This window comes from Microtus oregoni, unplaced genomic scaffold, assembly GCF_018167655.1.
Source record: "Microtus oregoni isolate MIOR12 unplaced genomic scaffold, Mior012 000065F_ref0000479, whole genome shotgun sequence".
Classification (NCBI taxonomy): domain Eukaryota; kingdom Metazoa; phylum Chordata; class Mammalia; order Rodentia; family Cricetidae; genus Microtus; species Microtus oregoni.
In genome coordinates, this window is record NW_024543875.1 from 3725964 (window position 1) to 3747550 (window position 21587).

A 21587-nucleotide genomic window follows, 5' to 3' on the forward strand; every position below is an offset into this window, starting at 1 on the left:
TCCAGATATTCCTGGATGTGTGGTTTTTCCACTGGAGTATGGTCAACTGCAAGGGGACACATTCTTAATGAATATTGACCCTTACTTTCCCAGTAGTTAACAATTGCCAATGGCTCCATGGAAGGTGTGGAACTTTGGTAGTCTTAAGGAATGGAATAAGAATTCAGAAAAGTGATATTAGAATAAATGGGTGTAGACTTAGATGTGTAAGACTTTGACTAATAGGAGTTGAAATATCAAAATGTAAGTCATGCTTTAAGTAACATCACTAGCGTACTAATGGCTTCTACAGACAATGCAGTGTTAGCTATGTTAGGGTCTGGAAAGAAGTGGGCAATGAATGAAATGAGAGCATTGTTCCTCCGAGTTGCTTTGCTCTTTGTAGGGAGTGAGGCATCACGACACACATCTCTCTATCCTCAGTGTTCCTTACCCGCTAATATTTTATTTTTACTTGAGGCCTCCCTTTGTCTAAATTTAAGAAATATCTTATAGGACTCTTCAGAGCAGCTGAACTATAAGCTGTGAACATTTACTGTCTGTATAGAAGCTGGAATCCTCTCTGGGTAGGATATGTAAGCAAGAGGAAAAAAGCAGTCTAGGAAGTGGTTGGGATATCAAAGGAGAGTGTGACACCGGCTCTGTCAGAAGTTGGTCTTTTAAAAGTGTGATACAGGACTGGGATGTTCCCTGATCTGGTGATGTGTAACACAGGACTGGGAAGGTTCCCTGATCTGGGGGAGTATAACGCAGGGCTGGGAAGTTTCCCTGATCTGGTGATGTGTAACACAGGGCTGGGAAGGTTCCCTAATCTGGGGGAGTGTAACACAGGGCTGGGAAGACTCCCTAATCTGGTCTAGTGCTTGCTGGGTTGATCCACCAGATCCCACATTAACAAGAGAAGGGCATTGTGGAACCTATTTGTAATTCCAGCACTGGCGTGACAGCAACAAGCAGACCCCTACACCTTGCTGGCCGGCCTACTCGAGAGTTCCAGACCAGTGAGACCCTGTCTCAGAAAGCAAACAAAAAAGATTATATTCCCAGGGAATGACTGCCAGGGTTGCCCCCACTCACACATGACCACATGAACAAACATGTACACACAGATTCCTTCAGAAGGGATTTAATTTCTCTAAGTTGACATAATCAAAACTGACTGAGTTAAGCGTAAAACAAAAGCTCTGGATGAAAGGGAAGGGAAAACCTGGCCTACGAGGTGTCCTGTGTGGCAGAGAGGGGGTGTGTCACAGCACTGATTAGGTTGTGATTCAAAAAGACGTGAATCCCCGAAACGTTCATAACCAAGGTCAGTGTGTATTGTCATAATGTCTCCTTTTATGTGGCAAATTCCTGGAGGACTTATGTGTTGAAATCTTGTTTCCTTTAAAAGCTGCAGGAGTTTGATGTTTCTCAGCATGTTATAGAGGATTTTTATACCAACCAGAAGGCTGTCATTGAGAGACATTCCATTCTAAGCAACTGGTGCTACGTTTTGCCCAGGTAAGATTTTAGTTTGTAAGGCACAGCCGATGTAAGAACTTATTTTGCACCACCGTGACCACAATATCTAGTAGAAGAAACTTCAGGGAGGGGAGTTTTTTCTGGGCTGACAGCTTTAGAGGGTTCAGAGCATCACATTGTGGAATCACAGTTTGGGGCAGCAAAGTTTGTATCAAAGGCCAAGAAGCAGCAATTGGAGAATGCCGGTATGGCAGGCTTTATCTTCCCCCTCTTCTGTTATGAGCCCTCGGCTATGAGAAGTTCCACCCACGGTTAGGAAGAGCTTTCACTTCACCCTCAGTTAGTCCTTTCTGGAGTTTCTCCAAATGTCACAGAGACATTTAGAAGTGTTCTGTAGCCAGAACACTTAATTTAATTTAATTCTAAATCCAGTTGGGTTGGTAATGAAGATTAACCATCACTAGTGGACTCAGAATATTATAATACTTGATAATTTGTTTCTTAACATTTTGTTCAAAACTGTAAACTCCTTTGAACTTTTAAAAAACATAATTATAATACTAGAAAGTACTGGAGCAGGACAGGAGAGATGGCTTTGGTGGTAAAGGACACGTGTTGCTCTCGCAGAGGACCTCAGTCAGTTCTCCACACCTACATGGCAGCTTGCAACTGTTTGTAACTACTTTCAGAGGATCTGGTGTCTTCTTCTGGCCTCTTCCCCAGGCACACATGTGGTACACATACATTCATGTAGGCAGAACACTTATATACATAAAAAACAAAACTAAAAAGTGCTAGAACAGTTTGTCAGAGTTTGTAACTCTCCCTTCTTGAAGCACTACAATAATTTATTCTGCATTCACATTTTTGCTGGTTTTGCTTTTAATAAAGAGTAAAATTATCTAATTTCTCAGTACAACAATTCTAATACCAAATATATGAATGTTTACTTAATACTGATTTATTATAATTTAATGTGAACTGGTTTTGCTTGCATTATCAGAAAAAAATGATTCATTTCTATTACCAAAATGTTTTAACTTGCTCAGGAAAATTAAGAAAGGATTTACAGATGGTAAAGCATCCAAGGGAAGGGCATGATTGTGGCTCAGTTCTTACCAGACTTTCCCTCCATCTAACAAGCACTAGGCACACAGCAGATGGAAACATTTTTTTCTTCTATTTTGTGTGTATTTGTGGTTGGTGCATTGTTTGTAGCAGGTCGACTCAGTTTTTCCTAACCTGTTCAGTTATTAAGATGTAAGTGCCATACATAATAAACCCACAGTAAAGTCATTTTTAATGGTGGAAGGTTGAAAGCTTTCCATTAAGATCAGAAACAAGACAAGAATTTCTATTCAACCCAATACTGGTCCTAGGAGAAGAAAATGAAAAGCCCCATAACTGAAAAGGAAGAGGTTAACTGTACTGCTCAACAACAATTTAATGCTACAAACAGAAAACCTTAAGGATCCCATCAAAACCTAGAACTCTGAAGTGAATTCAAAGAGTTGCATGCTATAGAACCAACTTATAACCCACAGTATCTGGTACACACCTATAATTCCAGAACATAGGAGGCTGAGGTAGGAAGACCATGATCTCAAGACTAACCTTGATTACTTAGCAAGCCTGTGTCTCAAACCACCACTGTCAACAACAGGAAAATCCAGCAGCATTTCCATACTTCAATAGGGACTATAGAAAGAAGAAATTAATAAACGATCTCATTCAAAGTAGCTAACAAAAAGAAATTCTAGAATAAATCTAACAAAGAAGTGAAAGTTAAAATTTAAAAATACTTCTAAAAGGCATTGAAAAATACATAAATAATTGTAAAGAGAGCTCAGTCATGGATTAGAGGAATTAGAACCATTAAAATGTCCACAATCTAGTCTAGAGATTTTATGTAATCCCTACCAAATTATGCTATTCTTCAAAAATAGAAAAAAAATTACTTCATATGGAAATAAAAGACCCCAAGGAGCTAGAGCAATTTTGGGGGTATCACACTCTGATTTCAAACTGTCCTACGAATCTATAATAATTAAAACAATAAGCAGACACATAGACTGACAGAACAGAACAGCATTCTGTAAATTAAGTATGTATGAAAACGTCATTAAAAACTTCAGGAAAGCATCATGGCTTTGATCTGGGGGTGAATTTTTTATATGGCCCTAAACATTGTACAACAAAAGTAGAAATGGATCAATAGAACTTCATCAAACTAAAACTCTTCTGCATACCAAAGAAAATAGTCAAAAGAATGAGCATCACCATGAAGTATGAGAAAATGCTTCTAAACCATTTTCCTCTTAGAATATTTTGTGCTTCTATAATAGAATGTCTGGTCCTGGATAATTTATATGCAATGCAAACTTATTTCTCATATCGGGCTGGAAGCTGGGAAGTCTGAGACTGAAGTGCCTGCACATTAACTTTCTACTGAGTTCTTTGCTCTGTCATTCCAGAGTGAACAGGCAAAGAGAGGTCCAGAAAGACACACAAAAAGGCCAAGATTGCTATTTTATCAGGAACTCAAACCTGAGATAATTACATCATTGTAGTCACTGTCAGCAGAACCTCACCAGCATAATTGCCTCTTCAGTGGTTACAATGTCAATTAAATTTAGGAGGGAGCAAACACTCCCCACATCAGGGCAGACATACAAAAACTCTATTCAACAGCAAGATAACAACTTGATTTTCAAATTAACAAAGAAATAGGCATCTCTTTGTCCTCTCCTTCTTCTTCTTCTTGCAGACAGGGTCTCATTGTGCATCCCGGGCTGTCCTAGAAATCGCGATCAGACTTTGAACTCACCGAGTTACCCTTTCCCTCTGTCTTGTGAGTGCTGGGTTTAAAAGCAGATGCCACTAAACCCAACTTACATGGACAAAAGAAGATATCCCAGATAGCTAATAAACACATGGAAAAGAACATTCAATAATAATAGGGAAATCCAAATTGAAGTCATAATGAGATATAACCTCATGTCTGTTAGAATGGCATTATCAAAAATAAAAATATCAATAGAAAGGGCCTATATAATGTCACACCCACTAGCCAACATTCTAAATGGAGAAAAATTTGAAGCAATCTCATTAAAGAATGAGAGAGGGATGTTCTCTATCTCCATTCCTCCTTAATATAGTACTTGAAGCCTAACTAGAGTATTAAGAAAAGAGAAGGAAACTAAAGGGATACAGCTATCCCTATTTGCAGATAGTTTTATATTACATATAAGAGATCTCAAATATTACACCAGAAAATTAGAAATGATCACTTCAGCAAGTGGCTGGATACAAAATTAACTTACAAAGCTCAACATCCTTTCCACACATCAATAACAAACATACTGAGAACAGAATCCATGGAAACATGCCCGTTCACTATATCTTCAGGAGAGAGAGAGAGAGGAATAAACCTAACCAAGAAGGTGAAAGGTCTTTACAATGAAAAATTTAATTTCTTAAGAAATAAATGGAGGAAGTCACTAGGAAATGGGAAGACCTCCCATGCTCATGGATTGTTAGAATTACTACTGTGAAACATAATCCTACAAAAAGCAGTTTATAGTTTCAATGCATTCTCAGTTAAGCTCTATATGAGTGATAGAAAAACACCTCTAAACTTCATATGAAAGCGCAAAAGGCATGAATAATGTCAGCAATCCTGTATCTAAAAAATAATAATGACCCATTATCACCATACGATATTTTAGGTTACATTACACAGCAATAGTAATAAAACCAGCATGATACAAAAGTGGACTTGTAGATCAATGGAACAATAGAAGACACAGTCTCAAATTCACATTAGTATAGCCACTTGATATTCAACCAAGATGTCAAAAACACACCCTGGAGGAAAGAGAGCATCTTCCCCAAACAGTCCTGGGAAAATTTGATGCACACATATAGAAGATTTATATTTATTATCATGCACAAAATTAACTCCAAATAGATCAAAGACTTCAGGAAGAAACATGAAAGTCTGAAATTGCTAGAAGAAAACAGATTGTCCCTATAGGATATAGGTATAGAAAAGACTTTCTTTTAATAGAACTTCAATGGCCCAGGAATCAGCCCCAACAATAAACAAATGGGATCTTATAAAACTAAAAGTTTATGTGTAATAAAGAAAATAATAAGTGAAGAGGAGAGAATCTTTATCAGCTATAGATCCAAAAGAGAACTAATGCTTAGAATATTGCAAAGAACTTAAAACGATAAAAGAATAAAGAAAAACAATCCAATAGAAGGGGGCTATACATCTGTAGTGGTTTGAATGAGCATGTCTCCTATAGGATCAGGCATTTGAATTCTTGGTCTCCAGTTGATAATGCTACTTGGGGATACTTGGGGAGGTGGTACAGTGTTGCTGAAGAAAGCATATTACTTTATACTTTCTTTTACTTTATAATTTATAATTTTTTTATTTTATATCACTGGAGGCGGGCTTTGAGAGTCTAAACCTCACTGCATTTCCAGTTCACTATTTCTGCTTTGTGTTTGTGGTTGAAAATGGGATCTCTCACCTCCCTGCTCCTGCTGCTGTGTCAGCCACAATGGTCATGATATTTTATCACAGCAATGGAAAAGTAGCTAGTACAAGATAATTAACAGAAAGTTCTGCAAGAAAAACAAAAGTGGTTAAGACCATCATTAGCAAACAGGGAAGTGGAAATTTAATTACTTTAAGGTTTTATCTCACCCCAGCCAGAATGGCTAAGAACAAACAACTTACAGTAAATGCTAGCAAGGATATAGAGAGGAGAACCTTTGTCCACTGTTGGTAGGATTATAGAATGGTGCAGCCACTATGGAAATCAGTGTAGAGAAAACACACACACTCACATTCACACTCACACACACACACACACACACACAGAGAGAGAGAGAGAGAGAGAGAGAGAGAGAGAGAGGAGAGACACAGAGAGAGACAGAGAGACAGAGAGACAGAGAGAGAGAGAGACAGAGAGAGAGAGAGAGACAGAGACAGAGAGAGAGAGATCTACCATACACCCATAGGACTTGATATCCTTCTACAGAGACTTGCTCAGCTGTGTTCAATACTACTCTATTCATAAGAGCCAGAGAGTGGAAACAGCCTAGATGTCCATCAAGTCATTACTAGATAATGAAAATGTGGTACACATCCACAACGGAATTCTACTCAGCTATAAAGAAAGATGGAGCCATGAAATTTTCAGGCAAAGGAATGGAACTGAAAAATATTCTGCGTGAGATAACCCAGACCCAGAAAGACAAATGTTCTCTCTTCTTCGTGGGCTCTCAGTCTAAATCTATAGGTTTGAATGTATAACTTAGAGTAACCACGGAAGCCAGTGAAGAAGAAAGGGGCCGATGGGGGAGAGATGAAGAGTAGGGCTAGAGGAATGTCAGGACATAGGTGCTATGAAGGGGGAAGGGGAAGCGGGATGGCACATTTAACTGGTAGCAGTGAGGAAACATAATCTATGTATGATATATATGGAGAGTAAGAACATGTTTTGAAGCACTTACCCGACAGAACAGGATAAATTGCCTCTCAGAAGATTTAGACTATTTTACAAAAACCCGAGTGTCAGGCGGGGGACTACTTCACTTGAGTTGTTAGTCAACGAGTCTGTTGTTCCTGGTTGCCTAATAAGCGTGAAGGTAAGACCCTCTTGCTGAAGACACTACAAACTTTGCTCCCAGGACCTGTAGAAACCAAGCTGAAACTTATCTGGGAGTCTCTTCCCTGAAGGTAATTGTCCTGTGTTAGAAGGTGCTGTGCCAGATGCCTCAGGAGAAAAGATATCAATAGTCTTACCCAACTCTAAAGCCTGAGAGCCACAATAATAACGGGACTCACAAGATAGTGCAATAGTGGCCCTTGTATCCCGATGGCAGCCAAGCAGTGTCTAATAAGAACCGCTCACTTGGAGGTAACTCCTGCCTGCTAATATAAATTTCCCCAAGAATCTATACCTGGGAAGGGCCCATACTGTTAAAGTAATACAGCTGCCAGTTTTCTTCTGCATGCTCATCCATCTGCTCCTTGATAGAGGTGCCGCACGCACATCTCACAAGAGAAGCTTCTTTTTGCAGCAGACGATTAGATCCACAACCCATCAAAATGCAGAGAATAAGTGACTATGGCTTCCCCATACAGGGGAAATCTGTAACACAACACCTACACCTATGGCTCAGGGAACATCTTGGAAGTTGGGGTGGAAAGATTGTTAGAACCAGACAACTGGGATGCCTGCTCTATCTGTGGTGGTTTCTTCTGGACAGGGTGTTGCACCATGAACTCTCAACAATGTAGTTGCCTGTACAAAACCTACAAAGACCAAACCCATCAACACACCGATGTGGATTGGAAAAAATGTCATAAGGTTCCACCCCTAGATGAAAAACTGTAGGCAATGCCTGCTGAGGGACAAAGAACCAGCTTTTGGTGTTGTTTTGTTTTGTTTTTAGGGACAAGACCTCAGTTCTAAAAGGTCAACTTATTTATATTTGCACTTATGCAAATAAGTACACAGTAATTGGACTCAATAGGTCATACACACACATATGTAGTTGGTTTTTAAAAAAAATCTACTCTTTGGGGACCTGTCACTCAGCTCCCAAAGAAATACACTGAGACTATTTTTGCTTATGAATGCCTGGTGTTAGCTTGGCAGCCTCCCTTCTCTTTATTCTCTCTGCCCACCATTCCCCTGCCCCATTTCTTTCTCTTGCCTATGTATTGGTCGTTTAGCTATTTATTACACCAATCAGGTGTTTTAGGCAGGCACAGTAACACAGCTTCACAGAGTTAAACAAATGCAACATGAAAGAATGCAACACATTCTTTGCATCATTAAACAAATGTTCCACAGCATAAATGAATGTAACACATTTTAATATTCTACAACACACACATACATATACATATATATTTAACAAACAAATATAGAAGAGTTCATGAATTAAAAGGAAGTGGTTGGGAGGATAGGGAAGTTGAGGGAGGGGCAAAGGCAGGGTGGAAAGAATAGAAATACAGTATAGTCATATACAAAATCCTTAAATTAAAAGAATTGTAAGTATCCCATGTAACGGGGATGTCAACATGCTGTTCATGAGACTGTAAATTAGTACAAATACTATAGAAAACAATATGGAAATTTCTTAAAATGGTAAATATGGAATTATCATATGATCATTAATCCTATATGTCTAAAGGAAATAAGTCATCAAAGAAATAAAATCAGCATGTCAGAGATATTTCTGCACTCACATCCATTGTAGCACTCTTCACTGTAGGTGAAACATGGATACAGCCTAAGCATCTACCTGATAGAACAGATAAAGGTATGGTGTGTATACACATGGAGCAACATTCAGCCTTAAAGGAGGGCAGTCCTGTCATATGTGACAATACTGATGATGAACCTGAAACATGTTATACTAAGCAAAATAAGATAGACAAATTCTATGTGACCTTATATGTTGCATCTAACAAGTTGACTCATGAAAACAGTAAAATTGCAGTTACCAGGGGTAGGATGGAACTTTGGACTACAGCAGAGAGATGTTGATAATCACAGTTACCAGGGGTAGGATGGAGATTTGAACTATAGCAGAGAGATGTTGATAATCACAGTTACCAGGGGTAGGATGGGGCTTTGGAATACAGCAGAGAGATGTTGGTAATCACAGTTGTCAGGGATAGGATGGGGCTTTGGAATACAGCAGAGAGATGTTGGTAATCACAGTTACCAGGGGTAGGATGGGGCTTTGGAATACATTAGAGAGATGTTGATAATCACAGTTACCAGGGGTAGGATGGGGCTTTGGAATACAGCAGAGAGATGCTGATAATCACAGTTGCCAGGGAAAGGATGGGGCTTTAGATTACAGCAGAGAGATGCTGGTCAATGGTAAAGAATCTCAGACAGAAGGAATACATTAAACAATCTGTGTATGACACACTCTAGTGAATATCAACAAATGGTTGTCTTGAAAATTATTACAAATAGATTTAAATATTTGTACCACAAAACATGTACATATGTGAAGTAATGTATGTATGAAGCTGATTAAGGCATTTGGTAACCTATTTATAATTTAAAGCATACCAAATATATCTAAAATTTACATGTCAAGACCAAAGATTTAAGGTAATGGGGTTTAGAACTCGGTGCTAACGATTAGTTTGTCATTTATATGTGAATAGTGATATTACTCGCTAAGTCTTTTGGAATACTTTCTAAAGCACAGTTAACTTCTCAAACAATGCTTACCTATATTTAAGCAGCAGCATAACGTTGTATCAAATCTCCTTCTTCACAGTATGAAAATGGGGCAGATAATAAACGTTCTTCATACTCCACCACCTGACTGTCCCTTCCGTTCCTTCGACGATTTCCGGAGGCACTGGGACGACCTGGTAAGAAGCACATGGGCATCTCATTCAGTGTCATTTGATCTCTTTGCTCTCCGTGTAACACAAGGACAGACTCCCCCAGCAAGGTTTATATTGTGTGTTTAATTTATAGTATGGCTATAAACTTCCGGAAGACCGTGGAGACCTGAAAACATACTGCAGCATCTACTTCAGGATGACCAAAGAAAGGACCTTCACGTATCCTTTGCACACTGGTGACAGCAGAGACTTCCTGTCTGCCTTGAGAGCCAGGCTTGCTCATCCCCGTGCCGTCTTTATTTCATGGACCCGCGTTTCCTGCACAGCTGCTTTTAATTTAGCTCAGAAGATGATATTAATAAGAGTTTTTGTGGATGCTTATCTTGGGTATTTTTGTTTTGTTTTTGAGACAGGTCTCATATAACCCAGACAGGCTGGGAACTCACTGTGTATCCCAAGATACTCTGGAATTTCTGATACTCCCGTCTGTACTTTTCAAGTGCTGTTATTACAGGCATAGGCCACCACATCTAGGTTTTGCTGAGGATAGGATTGGGTCCAGGACTCACTGCAAGACTCTATATTACGTCACTCTTCCAGCTGAGCTACATCCCCAGCCTCTCATCTCCTAATCTCTAACAGATCTTAATTGCTTCTAATATGAAACTACTTTAGTGACAGGAAGGAGATAAAGTCTTGTTATGTAACCCAGGCTATTCTTGAACGGGCCATCCTCCTGCCTCAGTTTTCTCCGTGCTGGAATTACCACCACTACAGGCTATAAAGACTATTATTTAAAGACTATTGAAAAATTTAGAGAAGAAAAGAAAATTCAGAATAGCAAAAAGTATGTACATGTATTTGCTAGTAGAACATTGAGAAACCAATCATAGGACTCTCCTTAGCCAAGAGCTCCCCCCAGTGTTGCTCAGGCAGTATTGAACGGGTTAAGTTAAAGGTCACTAAGACCTTCCTCTTTGGAAGATTTGTTTTTTAGATTTGACTTGCACTTAACTCGCTGCATTAATATAGGAAAATAGCTTTCTTAATATTACTTTAAAATATACACAGAAACAGAACACAAGACCCTGGGTGGAGCTCTTAAATCTTAATTAGCATGGCTTTCGTCATTCTGACAGTGAGGTTTAGTACTAGAAGAACCAGTGTTCTGTGCTCTTTCCTAACCCAGGCAAAGCAGGATCAACACCACCAGCAATTCCCTTCCATTAGGTGCCAACACTATCCCACATGTTTAGAAGATTTCTCATTAGGAAAAGTGACTGTTTTCCTTGAAGGACTGGTTTTGAAATCTGGATATAATTGGTAATGGGTTTCTTCTCCGTGCCAAGTTTTTCATTGCTTTTGAAGATAAGAGCAGCTTAATGTCTGCTAATTTTGTCCTTATGCTCTGTGCAGGTGATAGATGGCATTGTGATCTACTCTACTTACAATTCTATTTATAAAACAAAGACATGGTAATTCATCTTGTCTCATAACACACACATGTAATTTTTAAATAAAAATAACTTAAAATAGAAGGGAAGATGGAATGCTTTTTAGCTTTGAACACAGAAGAATATAACATAAAAATAGAGTCTGTTTGTGTGCATCTTGTCTGCATTGCCGCCTTTTGAAAGAAGGAAATTGCTGCCTTGCAGACGGCCGCCTTCGTGTTGCTCTTTAACCTTTCCCCTGGCTCAGGTACCCTCTCAGCTGCATCAGGAGTCAGCCCATCCAGTTCTTCCCGAGGGTGGATTTGGAAGGTGTGCTGAAAAGCTTTCTGTCAGACTTAAAATCTAAACTTCCTCATATATGTGGATTTCCCATAAAGATGACAAGTAAGCCTTGCTACTACACACAGGAGCTAAGCAGACCACAAACACAGGTAAGACGTACTCTTCTCACTCAGGGTCTCGGAATTCTTTAGCAGATCACGAACTTTTCTTGGTACAGCATCTCGTAAGTGCTATTTGTCGTTACTGTTACTTAACTGTTTGCCCTGCCGTTGCGGTCACTGCATTTCATGACACACAATCATTATTCCTGATGTGTTCCATCCATATCTGGATATACATGGACTGGGTTACTGGAGATTAGAGAGAAAATGCTGTGAACTGCTCAGCTGCACAGACAGGGAAAGCCTGTTCAGGAGAAGTAGGTGCCTGCTGCCCACTGGGCGGGTGCAGCAGGAGAAAGGGCATCCCCGTGCCTGCCTCGGCAAGACATTAACTTCAGGAGGAAACCAGCATGCCTGGCTCCCCGCAGATAGACATATGACACAAGAAAAGAAATGGCTGCCTGGGGTTGTGTTATGTCCCAGACTTAGCAGAGCAGGGGAAGAAGATGCAACTTGAAATCAGATTCTGAGTCTTTATATTTTCTGGGGCTGGAAAGTTTTCAAGGGAGGAGAGTCACCTCTGGCTTTATCCCCCTGCATTTTAGAATCTATTTTTTTTTTTTTTGGTTTTTCGAGACAGGCAGAGGCAGGCGGATCTCTGGGAGTTAGAATCTAATTTTATTGTACCATATTATAAACATGTAGAAGTATATGCATACGTCTTGTTGAATAATTGTTTATGTAACCCAATACAGCGTACTTCCACCGTCCTCATTATGTGTTCAGAGAGGCAACCACTGCCGTGACTTCTGGGGCTTGCTCTTTGTCTTTACTAAGCATAGGCTTTAGTGATGTCCAGTTTTGAATTTCATGCAAAAGAAACCATCGTGTCTGTGTTTCCCAGTCCGTCCCTTGGCTTTAGAATGGTGTTGTGACGCTCAGCCGTAATGTTCCACTCAGCTGTAGCTCACTCACTTTCATTTCTGTGTGGTGATATGATTACGTTATCGTTTATTTCTCCAGAATATTGTTGATTGACAGCTGAATTGTGTGAGGGCTATCTGTGGTGATGTGGCAGTGAACCTTCTAGTACACACCCTCTAGGTGCACGGACATGAATCCCATGCATGCAGAATCAGCAGGTGTATTCCTAAGCGTAGAACATATGCTAGGCTCCTCCTAAAGTGTCTGTAGCCGTCTCTGAGCCTCCGGCTGTTGCTTCTTTCCCTTGTTCTTATGTGGCATTGCTGGTTTCCAGTGATTCTCGCAGATACGCTTGTTATGATCTGCTTTCAGTGTGCGTGTTCTTGATTATATATAATATATATATATATATATATAATGATTATATATAACCACTTGTGTATAGTGGTTATTTGGATATCTATTTTGATATATCTCTAGTTTTCATTTACAGATATTATGGCATGCTAGGTATGAGTTCTTCGTCAGCTGTGTAGGGCTCCTCATCTCCCTTTTTTCTGCATTGTGCTTTCCAGAGAAGGGAGTGTAAGTGGACAGATACCTATATGATACCTATATTTTAGTCTTAAAGATAGGTATGAAGTTTTTTTTTTTATTTTTGAGATAGAATCTCACTTTGTAGCTCTGGCTTCCCTAGAACTCACTCTGTAGACCAGGCTGGCCTTAAACTCACATAGACCCTCCTGTCTCTGCCTCCCGAGTGCTGGGATTAAAGGTGTACACTACCATATCTGGCTCGCATAACAGTTTTTAAAAGTTAGACTGCTTGCCAGATCCAATCTAAGGAATTGCTGCTGAGCAGACACTTATATCGTATGTCCGTATTGACTGCTTTATACTGCATATCTTCAGCCATACCTGCTCTGTGAGTAGTAAATCCAGACAATGTGCAAAGCTTGCGTCTTAAGTGTACAGCAGCACTTCCCTGAAATCGTCTGCACACTGCTGTTGACAGTAAGAATTCATTCTGCCTTGTCTGTTATTCTATTGCGAGGACCCACAGCACAGAGCTCAGGTGTCTTCGCCAGCATGAAGTAAATACACTTCTGACTTAAAAATGAAGCCTGGTCAGATTCTTAGCATAATAATCAAGAAAATAAATTAAAATTAACCATTGATTCCTGTCTGAGAGTTCGGGCTCTGAGAACTGGCTGTCTAGACCCAAGTCCTTGCCATTGTGTACTGGAGTAGACCTGTGATTGCCTTGCGTCTGGCAAACAGAGTGAGGTGACAGCGGTGATGTCTGAGCTTGGGCGGTGGGAGCAATGTAGGCTGGAGTCCAGGCAGCCCTTAGAGCTGCATGGGGGAAGCTAGGAAGGAAGCTATGGACAACCCTGTCAGGAGTGCTCTTCATGGGGAACAATAGCTAAGCTGCATAACCTTCTGGAACTTTCTACACGCTGCTGACTTTTTAAAAAATTAATTTTCCAGGAGTGGTTAGCCAGACTAGGTTTGCTTTTAATTAAGGAAAATTTCAAAACTACTTAAGAGAAAATAAGTTTTAAGTAGGGGTAAAATGGGTGTTTTGAAGCAAACATCAGGCAAAATATTATTTCATCTTCTCTAAATCCTGTAGAATATATTTGTACCACATGCAGCATTGAAAAAGCATTTTTCACGTGGCCCGATGTCACTATATACCAAACAGGATGAATAGTTCCTAAGTATCACCAAACCCAGGTCATACACTTCTCATTTATCTCAAAGATTTGTTTTTAAGGCTTTTGCCAAGTTAAAATCTAAACAGGACCATCTCAGATCACTTGGCCATTCTATCTGCTAAGTGTGTTTTATTCTATAGCATTATTTATGACCATTGCTTGCTAGATACAGGAACACTTGCCCTGGAGGGTATTCTACACTCTGGATGTGAGCAGCTGCTTCCTTGTGTGATATGTCATTTAAAGCCAACATTTTTATTTCTCATAAACTAGGGGCTTGGCTTTAGCAAAACAGACAAGTGTGATGCCACACGCAGAACCAGACTTCAATAAATAACCCACATCTGATTAGTCATTCTGCTTACTTTTCCATTTTCTTTTTAAACATTTTTAAATTTTCTCTCTACCTCCCCTGACATTTTATAACACTTGCCCATTACTGCTAGTTGAGGTAGAGTGTGCCTCTCTGGATTACATTATCTCCAGTTTCAGTAATCATGGTGTGTGTGTGTGTGTGTGTGTGTGTGTGTGTGTGTGTGAGTGCATATGTGTGTGAGTGCGTATGTGAGTTTGTTTGTATGTGTGTTTGTGTGCGTGCATGTATGTGTGTGCATTTATATGTGTGTACGTGTGTTGTGTGTTTGTGTGTGTGCATGCGTGCCTGTGTTTGTGTATTTGTGTGTATGCCTGTATGTGTGTGCGTGCATGCGTGTGCGCATGTGTGTGGCTAAGCCTAAGCATACTGACCTCTTTTTGCCTCAACTTTCCTGAATGTTAATGGTTAACAGGATGAAAGACACTGTCCTGATTTTCCCACACCGAAAGCATGGATGCAACAGAAGAGCTTTCCCTCTCAAAAACATCCAACCACATAGCCTAGATAAGTCGTGGGCTTCTCAAATTCTTCTTAACGGTTACCTTAATACTGGAATCCCGTTAGATAACTGTAAAATGTTTAGTTTCACAATTCTATATTATTATCCAAAGTTGTATACGTTATGTGTCAGTGCGAGAAGTTAAAAGTCTACTAAGCTGCGTTTCCGACAACGCCTAGAAGAGAGATGTGAGCCGTGAAGCACATGCTCTTGAGCTGGCTCACGGCTCCACAGAGCTTCAGCTGTTGACAGCTTAAAAATGTTTAAGTTCTGTGAATTATTTATGATCTCATCTGCTGTTTACACAGGCCCTTTTTGCTTTTCTATACATTTTGAATATAAGCCTAAGTTTCCTCCCTTGTGGCTATGTACAGTATTTTAGAGTTAAAACAATGAGTGACAATGTATCGACAGGCTAGGGAGCAAGCGGTGCCCCGGGCACGACTCTCGCTGATGTGCGCTTCAGACAGGGCTGGAAAGCGGGTGTGAGTGTAGCTGTCTCAGGTGCAACTGGAAAGCGGGTGAGAGTGTAGCTGTCTCAGGTGCAACACACACGTTCGCAGAGCGCAAGTCGGTTGTCCTTATCCTAATCCGCCTAGAGTTTTCTTTGTGCATCTCAAGTAATAGGTACATTTTTAAAAAAATGCAGTTTGTGAAACCCAAGGATTAAAAAGCAAGTGTTCTTTGCTTGTCTATAATTAGTTTCAACTTAGTTCTCAGATATGTTTCTTTCAAGGCAGTGGGAAAACACTCGCTCTCCAGAGTGACGCCATCTGTTGTGACAAAGTGTCTCCTGGTATTTGATGGGATAATTTAAGAGTATTTCCAATGACAGCATCTGTGTGTGTATGTAGCACAAGGCAAGGGCTGTGGTTTGTGGGGAGTGTGTTGGGTGTCTACTGCTCTCTGAGAAGAGCAGACACCCTAATGTCGGTCTGCACTGGACCCCGAAATCCAGTGAGTGAACAGTGCGACTTCTCCCTAACAGTGACTGAAGTCAAGGGAAGTGTTTGTAGTTGACTTTTTCAGCAAAGCTGGGACAAGCATTGCTTCCCCTTCTTCCAACTTCCCACAGTTGATATGTGCGTCTAATTGACAGGCTGTAAGTCAACACTCTAAATATCATTGAGAAAATGGCACATTGAACTTCACAGGTGCTTGTTCCAGAAGGAACAATGGGAAGAGTAGAGGCCAGGCTCCCATCGTGAGTGGGAGATGCCTGCTTCTTGCCCGGGTCTGATGGTAGCAGTAGTCTTTGCTCATATGATGTCTTGACAGAGAGGATATGCTATGCCTATCAGATAGCTTTTAGTTTGTTGTTAGTTCCCATGAAAGAGGAGAGTCTGAAAAATGTCTGTATCACCCTTTTCATTCTCCAGACCACAAGAATTGTGCCCCCAAAGTGTATATATTGAAGCCCCATTTTTGTTGTTTTTTTTTTTAATTTTAAGCCACATCATTTTTATGTGCCTTGTTATGCCCTAGATGACTGGGTCAATCTCATCATTTTTTGTGCCTACCTATAATTCTAATCTCCCTGAACTCTCCACTGGTGTCTTCCCAGCCTCATTCAAAAACTGGAACTCGGTAGAAGGAAGGAAAAATCAATTGTTCTGGCTTACATATTATTCCTATAATTTTTATGGTTTTTGTTTGAAGCTGTGACATATTTTTAATCTGTAAGAGTAAGAAAATAAATCTGTGACCTACATTTCATATTATTGTCAAAATTTACTATATTACTTTACTTTCTGTTGTAAATACCATGACCAAAAGCAAGCAGGTTGGGGAGGCATTTGGTCCACGAGATAATATTCAATCATTGAGGAAACTGAGATCAGGAATTCAAGTAGAAGCAGAAATGGAGAAATGGTACTGATTGGTTTGCTCTCCGTGGCTTGCTGAGCCTACTTCCTTATAGAACTCAGGAACACCTTTCTGAGAGTAGCACCGTCCATGGTGGACTAGACCCTCCAATATCAACGATGAATCATGAAAATACCTCCACAGGCGTGCTCATATGCCAGTCTGACAGACGTCATTCCTCAGTTGACACCCCCTTTTCCTGGTGACTCTAGTTTGTGACAAGTTGACAAAATCTAACGAGTTCTGCTTTTCTTATACAGCAGTGAAAGCCCAGTGTATATTTATTTCAAAACAATAGAAACACTTCCATCAGCAATTGAACAGATAAGAAAAACATCATATATACATACTGTACAATAGTCAATCACAAGAAAAACATCATATATACATACTGTGCAATAGTCAGTCACAAGAAAAACATCATATATACATACTGTGCAATAGTCAGTCACAAGAAAAGAGATCCTGATATGTGCTGCAACATACCTGAATCTTGAAAAAAATAGTATGTTAGGTGAAATAAGTCCGACACTAAAGGAAAATATTGTATGATCTCGTATGAAGTATCAGGAATGGGCAGATCATAGCAAAAGAAAATAGAGCAGGTGTTGCCAGCATCCTGGAGCAAGGGGAAGTGCGGATTATTATTTACAAAGGTCTAAGTTTTGGTTTTTGTGTGGGAAGAAGAAACTGTAGGTGACAGTTCTGACCCCCCCAGGGCAGTGGTAAGTGCGCTTAGAGTCCTCTGAATTGTGCGCCTATACTGAAGCAGTGGAAACGTCTTCTTTCTTTTGTTTCTTTATTTAAATATGGGGCACTTCACAAATTTGCTTCATCCTTGCACAGGGACCATACTAATCTCTGTCTCGTCCAGTTCTAGTCTGGGCTCACAAGTGAGCACGGGACAACTTGATTTCCTATGCAGACAGAGTTTTTAAAGATGAGGACACACTTGGATTTCTTTGCTGTATCTAACTAGTCGTTTTGAGACGGTCTCGCCGAGTTACTGCTAGGCACCAGAAACTGGTGGTGCAAACACAGGCAGGCTTAAGACATGCAACCCTGCCCTGAAGTCAAAACCCCACTTAGAGATCCCAGGCAAATGCATGCACCCCTCCATTAGATCTTACAGTTGATTTACATGGGGCTGAGAAATCTACACATTGCACCAGAAGGCTCGTTTGTATTTTTCTCTTCAGCGGTTCTATGCATTTTAGTGTTACTTTGTGTTCGTATTCTGATACTTTGTATTTTCTTTCTTGTTTCTCTTATATTATTAATATTACATTTTTACCTTTCCCTAATCTCCATCCTTCCAGGAAAACAAAGTCAAACCCCCCAATCTGACGACGAAAAGCCACTTCAGAGTGGCTCTGACTCAAGCCACTTTGCTGAAGCCCACAGGGGCTCTGCCTTTAGTCCCACAGCCAGCAGCAGCCAGCCACAAGGTGGAGCCTTTGGTCAGCCCGCAGCGCGCAGGCTTGTCTGCAGCGGGCCGCTTCCAGCCAGGGTCTCCGCAGCCCAGACAGCCCGCCTGGCCTCTCAGGGCGCCACCCCTACGTGTGGGGGAGTCAAAACCCAGCAGTGAAAATACACAGACTCAAGGCGATAATCTTTGCTCACAAAGTAAGAGGGCCCCAGCGTTCATACCAGTTTTCCAAAGGAAATCTGAGCAAGTGAACAAAGACATCTCAACACTCAACAGCGCGAAAAGAAAACAGAGCGCGGTTACACAACCTACCCTACCGGCGCAGAAAACCAGCGTAACCCAGGGGGGCAAACCAAGTTCAGGTTCAGCTCCGAGAAAAAGACCAGATAGTAACATTCAAGTCCAGGCTAGCAATTTAAATCAGAAGAACGTCAGACCTCTGCTAGGGAAAAGCGCTGAGTTCTGTGAGCCTGAGGGGAAACGTCCCTCTTCTGAGGTGGAGCGGGCTGTGCACCTCACTGAAGGTGGGCCACTGTCTACCAAAGCCATGACTCAAATGTCAGGTAGTTTAAGTGCTATAAAAAGTGCTGTTGACAGCCACACCAGTGGAAAACGCAATTTAACAAGCAGATTTATAACACAAATTTTGGGGAAAAGCCATGAGTCACTAAAACTCAAAAGCCAGCCACACATTTTTGAATCAGACTTAGAAACGGAAGACTCCCAACTCCAACCGCAACAGTTAGCAGATCGAACTGAAGAAGCTGACGCAGCCAATCATGGCCTAACAGAGAGCAAAGCATCCCACAAGCACAGACGGAAACTAAGCCTTGAGTCTTCACAATCTTCTACAAAGCATCGTTCTAATGCTGCTCATCAGAGGCAATCTGGTTCTTCTAGGAAACAGGTAAAGGTTTGTTTTTCTTTCAGCCTGGAAAAAATTCATGGTACGCTGGCTAGACTTTTAGAGCCTTGAATAAGAACGTAAGTAACTTGCACAAGTCGATGTAGAAATGTGGTTATTAAGAAAGCCAACTCTGTTCCAATCCTTAAAAAGGATGCTCAGCCTGGCATGTTGGCACCACTCTTAATCCCAGCATTTGGGAGGCAGAGTCAGGAGGGTCTCTGTGCATTTGAGGCCAATCTAATCAGGACAGCCAGGACTACACAGAGAAACCCTGTCTCGGAAAAAAAAAAAAAACCAAGTGACAGCAAATAGGACATCTAAGGACATTCACGGTTCACAGAACATTGTAGAAAGGGAGCAGAAAGGATGTAAGAGCTGGAGGCTGGGGTGGGATGGGATGGGGGATGCTATGAAACAGTGTCTCTGGACAAGACACTGCCCATGCAGCCATGAACACTGTAGCAAGAAAGACCTGAGGAAGACTGGGGCCCCCACCCCCAACATTTCATGAGTTGGGGAAAGAGGATCATGAGTTCCCACTCACTCTGAGAGAATATGAGCTGTTTAGGCTTGCTTAGATGGTGTAATCACTGACATGTTGACCATGCTCCAATAAATGACTTCCCACCATGCTCACACAAGTCACCAAAATTAAACTCAGTTGTTCAGAAATTTCAAGGCATCAGAGTAGGAGCAAGACTTGTTTTAAAGGGTTTTGGTGGAAGAGGGAGGAGGGTTGGAGGATGGTCTGGGAATGACAATGGCTAGAATTCACTATATATATATATATATATATATATATATATATATATGAAATTGTCAAAGAATTTTAAAAGAGAGACTAACTCTCTTAAGAATCAAAACTGTTAGTAATCTGGTTAATTTGTAACAAAATGCCGTTCTTCAATTTGATACAGGTACCTAAGACAACAAAACCTAAGAAGTTCTTTGGCATTCCTGAGACAGAGTACAGTATGGAACAGAGACCACCCATCAGGTAACTGCAGGGCGTGCCCTTGTTTATATTACTTAAATAGAGAGATCTGCACTTAGATTAGCAAGGGAATGGGAATAGCACTCCTGTGGATAAGCGACTGTTTTCCCTGTGTGGACCCCAAAGAAGAATGGCTTTGAGAAAGGACCCCTCGGGCTCCCTTCTCTTTAGCTCTGGGTCCCACAGAGTAGGAAGCCAGTGTCTGCCTTGTGGTCACAGCAGCTGACTGAATATGTAAGACTATGGCCCCACTAAAATATCCTTCTTCTTGGGCATGACCGAAATAGCAGACCTTAGGTGATGTCCCAGAACTAACCATTACACTGAAATTGACTCACGAAGTGGGACGATGCCAGCTACGCTCAAACTTGAGATTTAACTTTCATTCTGGGTCCCTGGCACCAAATTCACAAAACTGTACATCTGGCAATGACATTTTATCCCTTGTTGCCATCTGCTCTGTCCTGAGAACAAACATGACTGAAGTACCCACAGACACTCTTCTCATAAAGCCATTGGCTTGCGTTCAGATCCTTTAAGAGCCAGCTAGAAAGTTGCTTTTCTGTTCCAACGCCAGTTCTTTCTAGAGTTAATAGAATTTTCAACCTGATTTGAATTAACTAAAAGGTGCCTAAGTCTATTCTTATATAAATTATGATGTGGTATCTTATGTAGTTTTAAACATCTTCATTTTAATACTCTCATGTGCCTGAGGAAAATATTGTATGTGCCTTGGGCATGGCTTTTTGCATTTTTAGAAATAAGAGAATCTACTCTAGGTCCCATGGTCTTAGAAATATGGTCACTTTCTCATTTTGAATTGCTTAATGCCTGACGTGTTAACATGAAATCACTATTAGGAAGAATATCATGATGAGAAAATTGTAGTTTCTGTATCCCCCCACTATAAAATTAATACATAGTTATGTAAAAATTTTTGAGTAACATGGAGTAATTCAGTAAACAAGTTTTAAAAAATTGGTCACTGGAGAGATGACTTAGCAATTATGAGCACTGACTCCTGTTCCAGAAGACCCAGGTTCAATTCCCAGGACCAACATGGTGGTTCACAACAATATATAACTCCAGTTCCAGGGGATATAATGTCATCTTCTGGACCCTGTGTATAACAGGCTTGTACATGGCACACAGTCATATATGCA

General features: G+C 40.7%; 1 protein-coding gene and 1 pseudogene across 1 annotated transcript in view; one reads left to right on the forward strand and one right to left on the reverse strand.

The window, feature by feature from the left end:
* CUNH18orf63 (chromosome unknown C18orf63 homolog) overlaps positions 1-21587 on the forward strand; it is a 42422-nt gene that overhangs the window by 11020 nt on the left and 9815 nt on the right. The window contains exons 7-12 of the mRNA XM_041640799.1: positions 1394-1503; positions 9799-9895; positions 10005-10090; positions 11573-11756; positions 18414-19430; positions 20348-20427. Of these exons, the coding sequence (XP_041496733.1) occupies positions 1394-1503; positions 9799-9895; positions 10005-10090; positions 11573-11756; positions 18414-19430; positions 20348-20427 (1574 nt within the window). The remainder of the gene's footprint in view (positions 1-1393; positions 1504-9798; positions 9896-10004; positions 10091-11572; positions 11757-18413; positions 19431-20347; positions 20428-21587) is intronic.
* Positions 17898-17993, reverse strand: LOC121440180 (annotated as a pseudogene).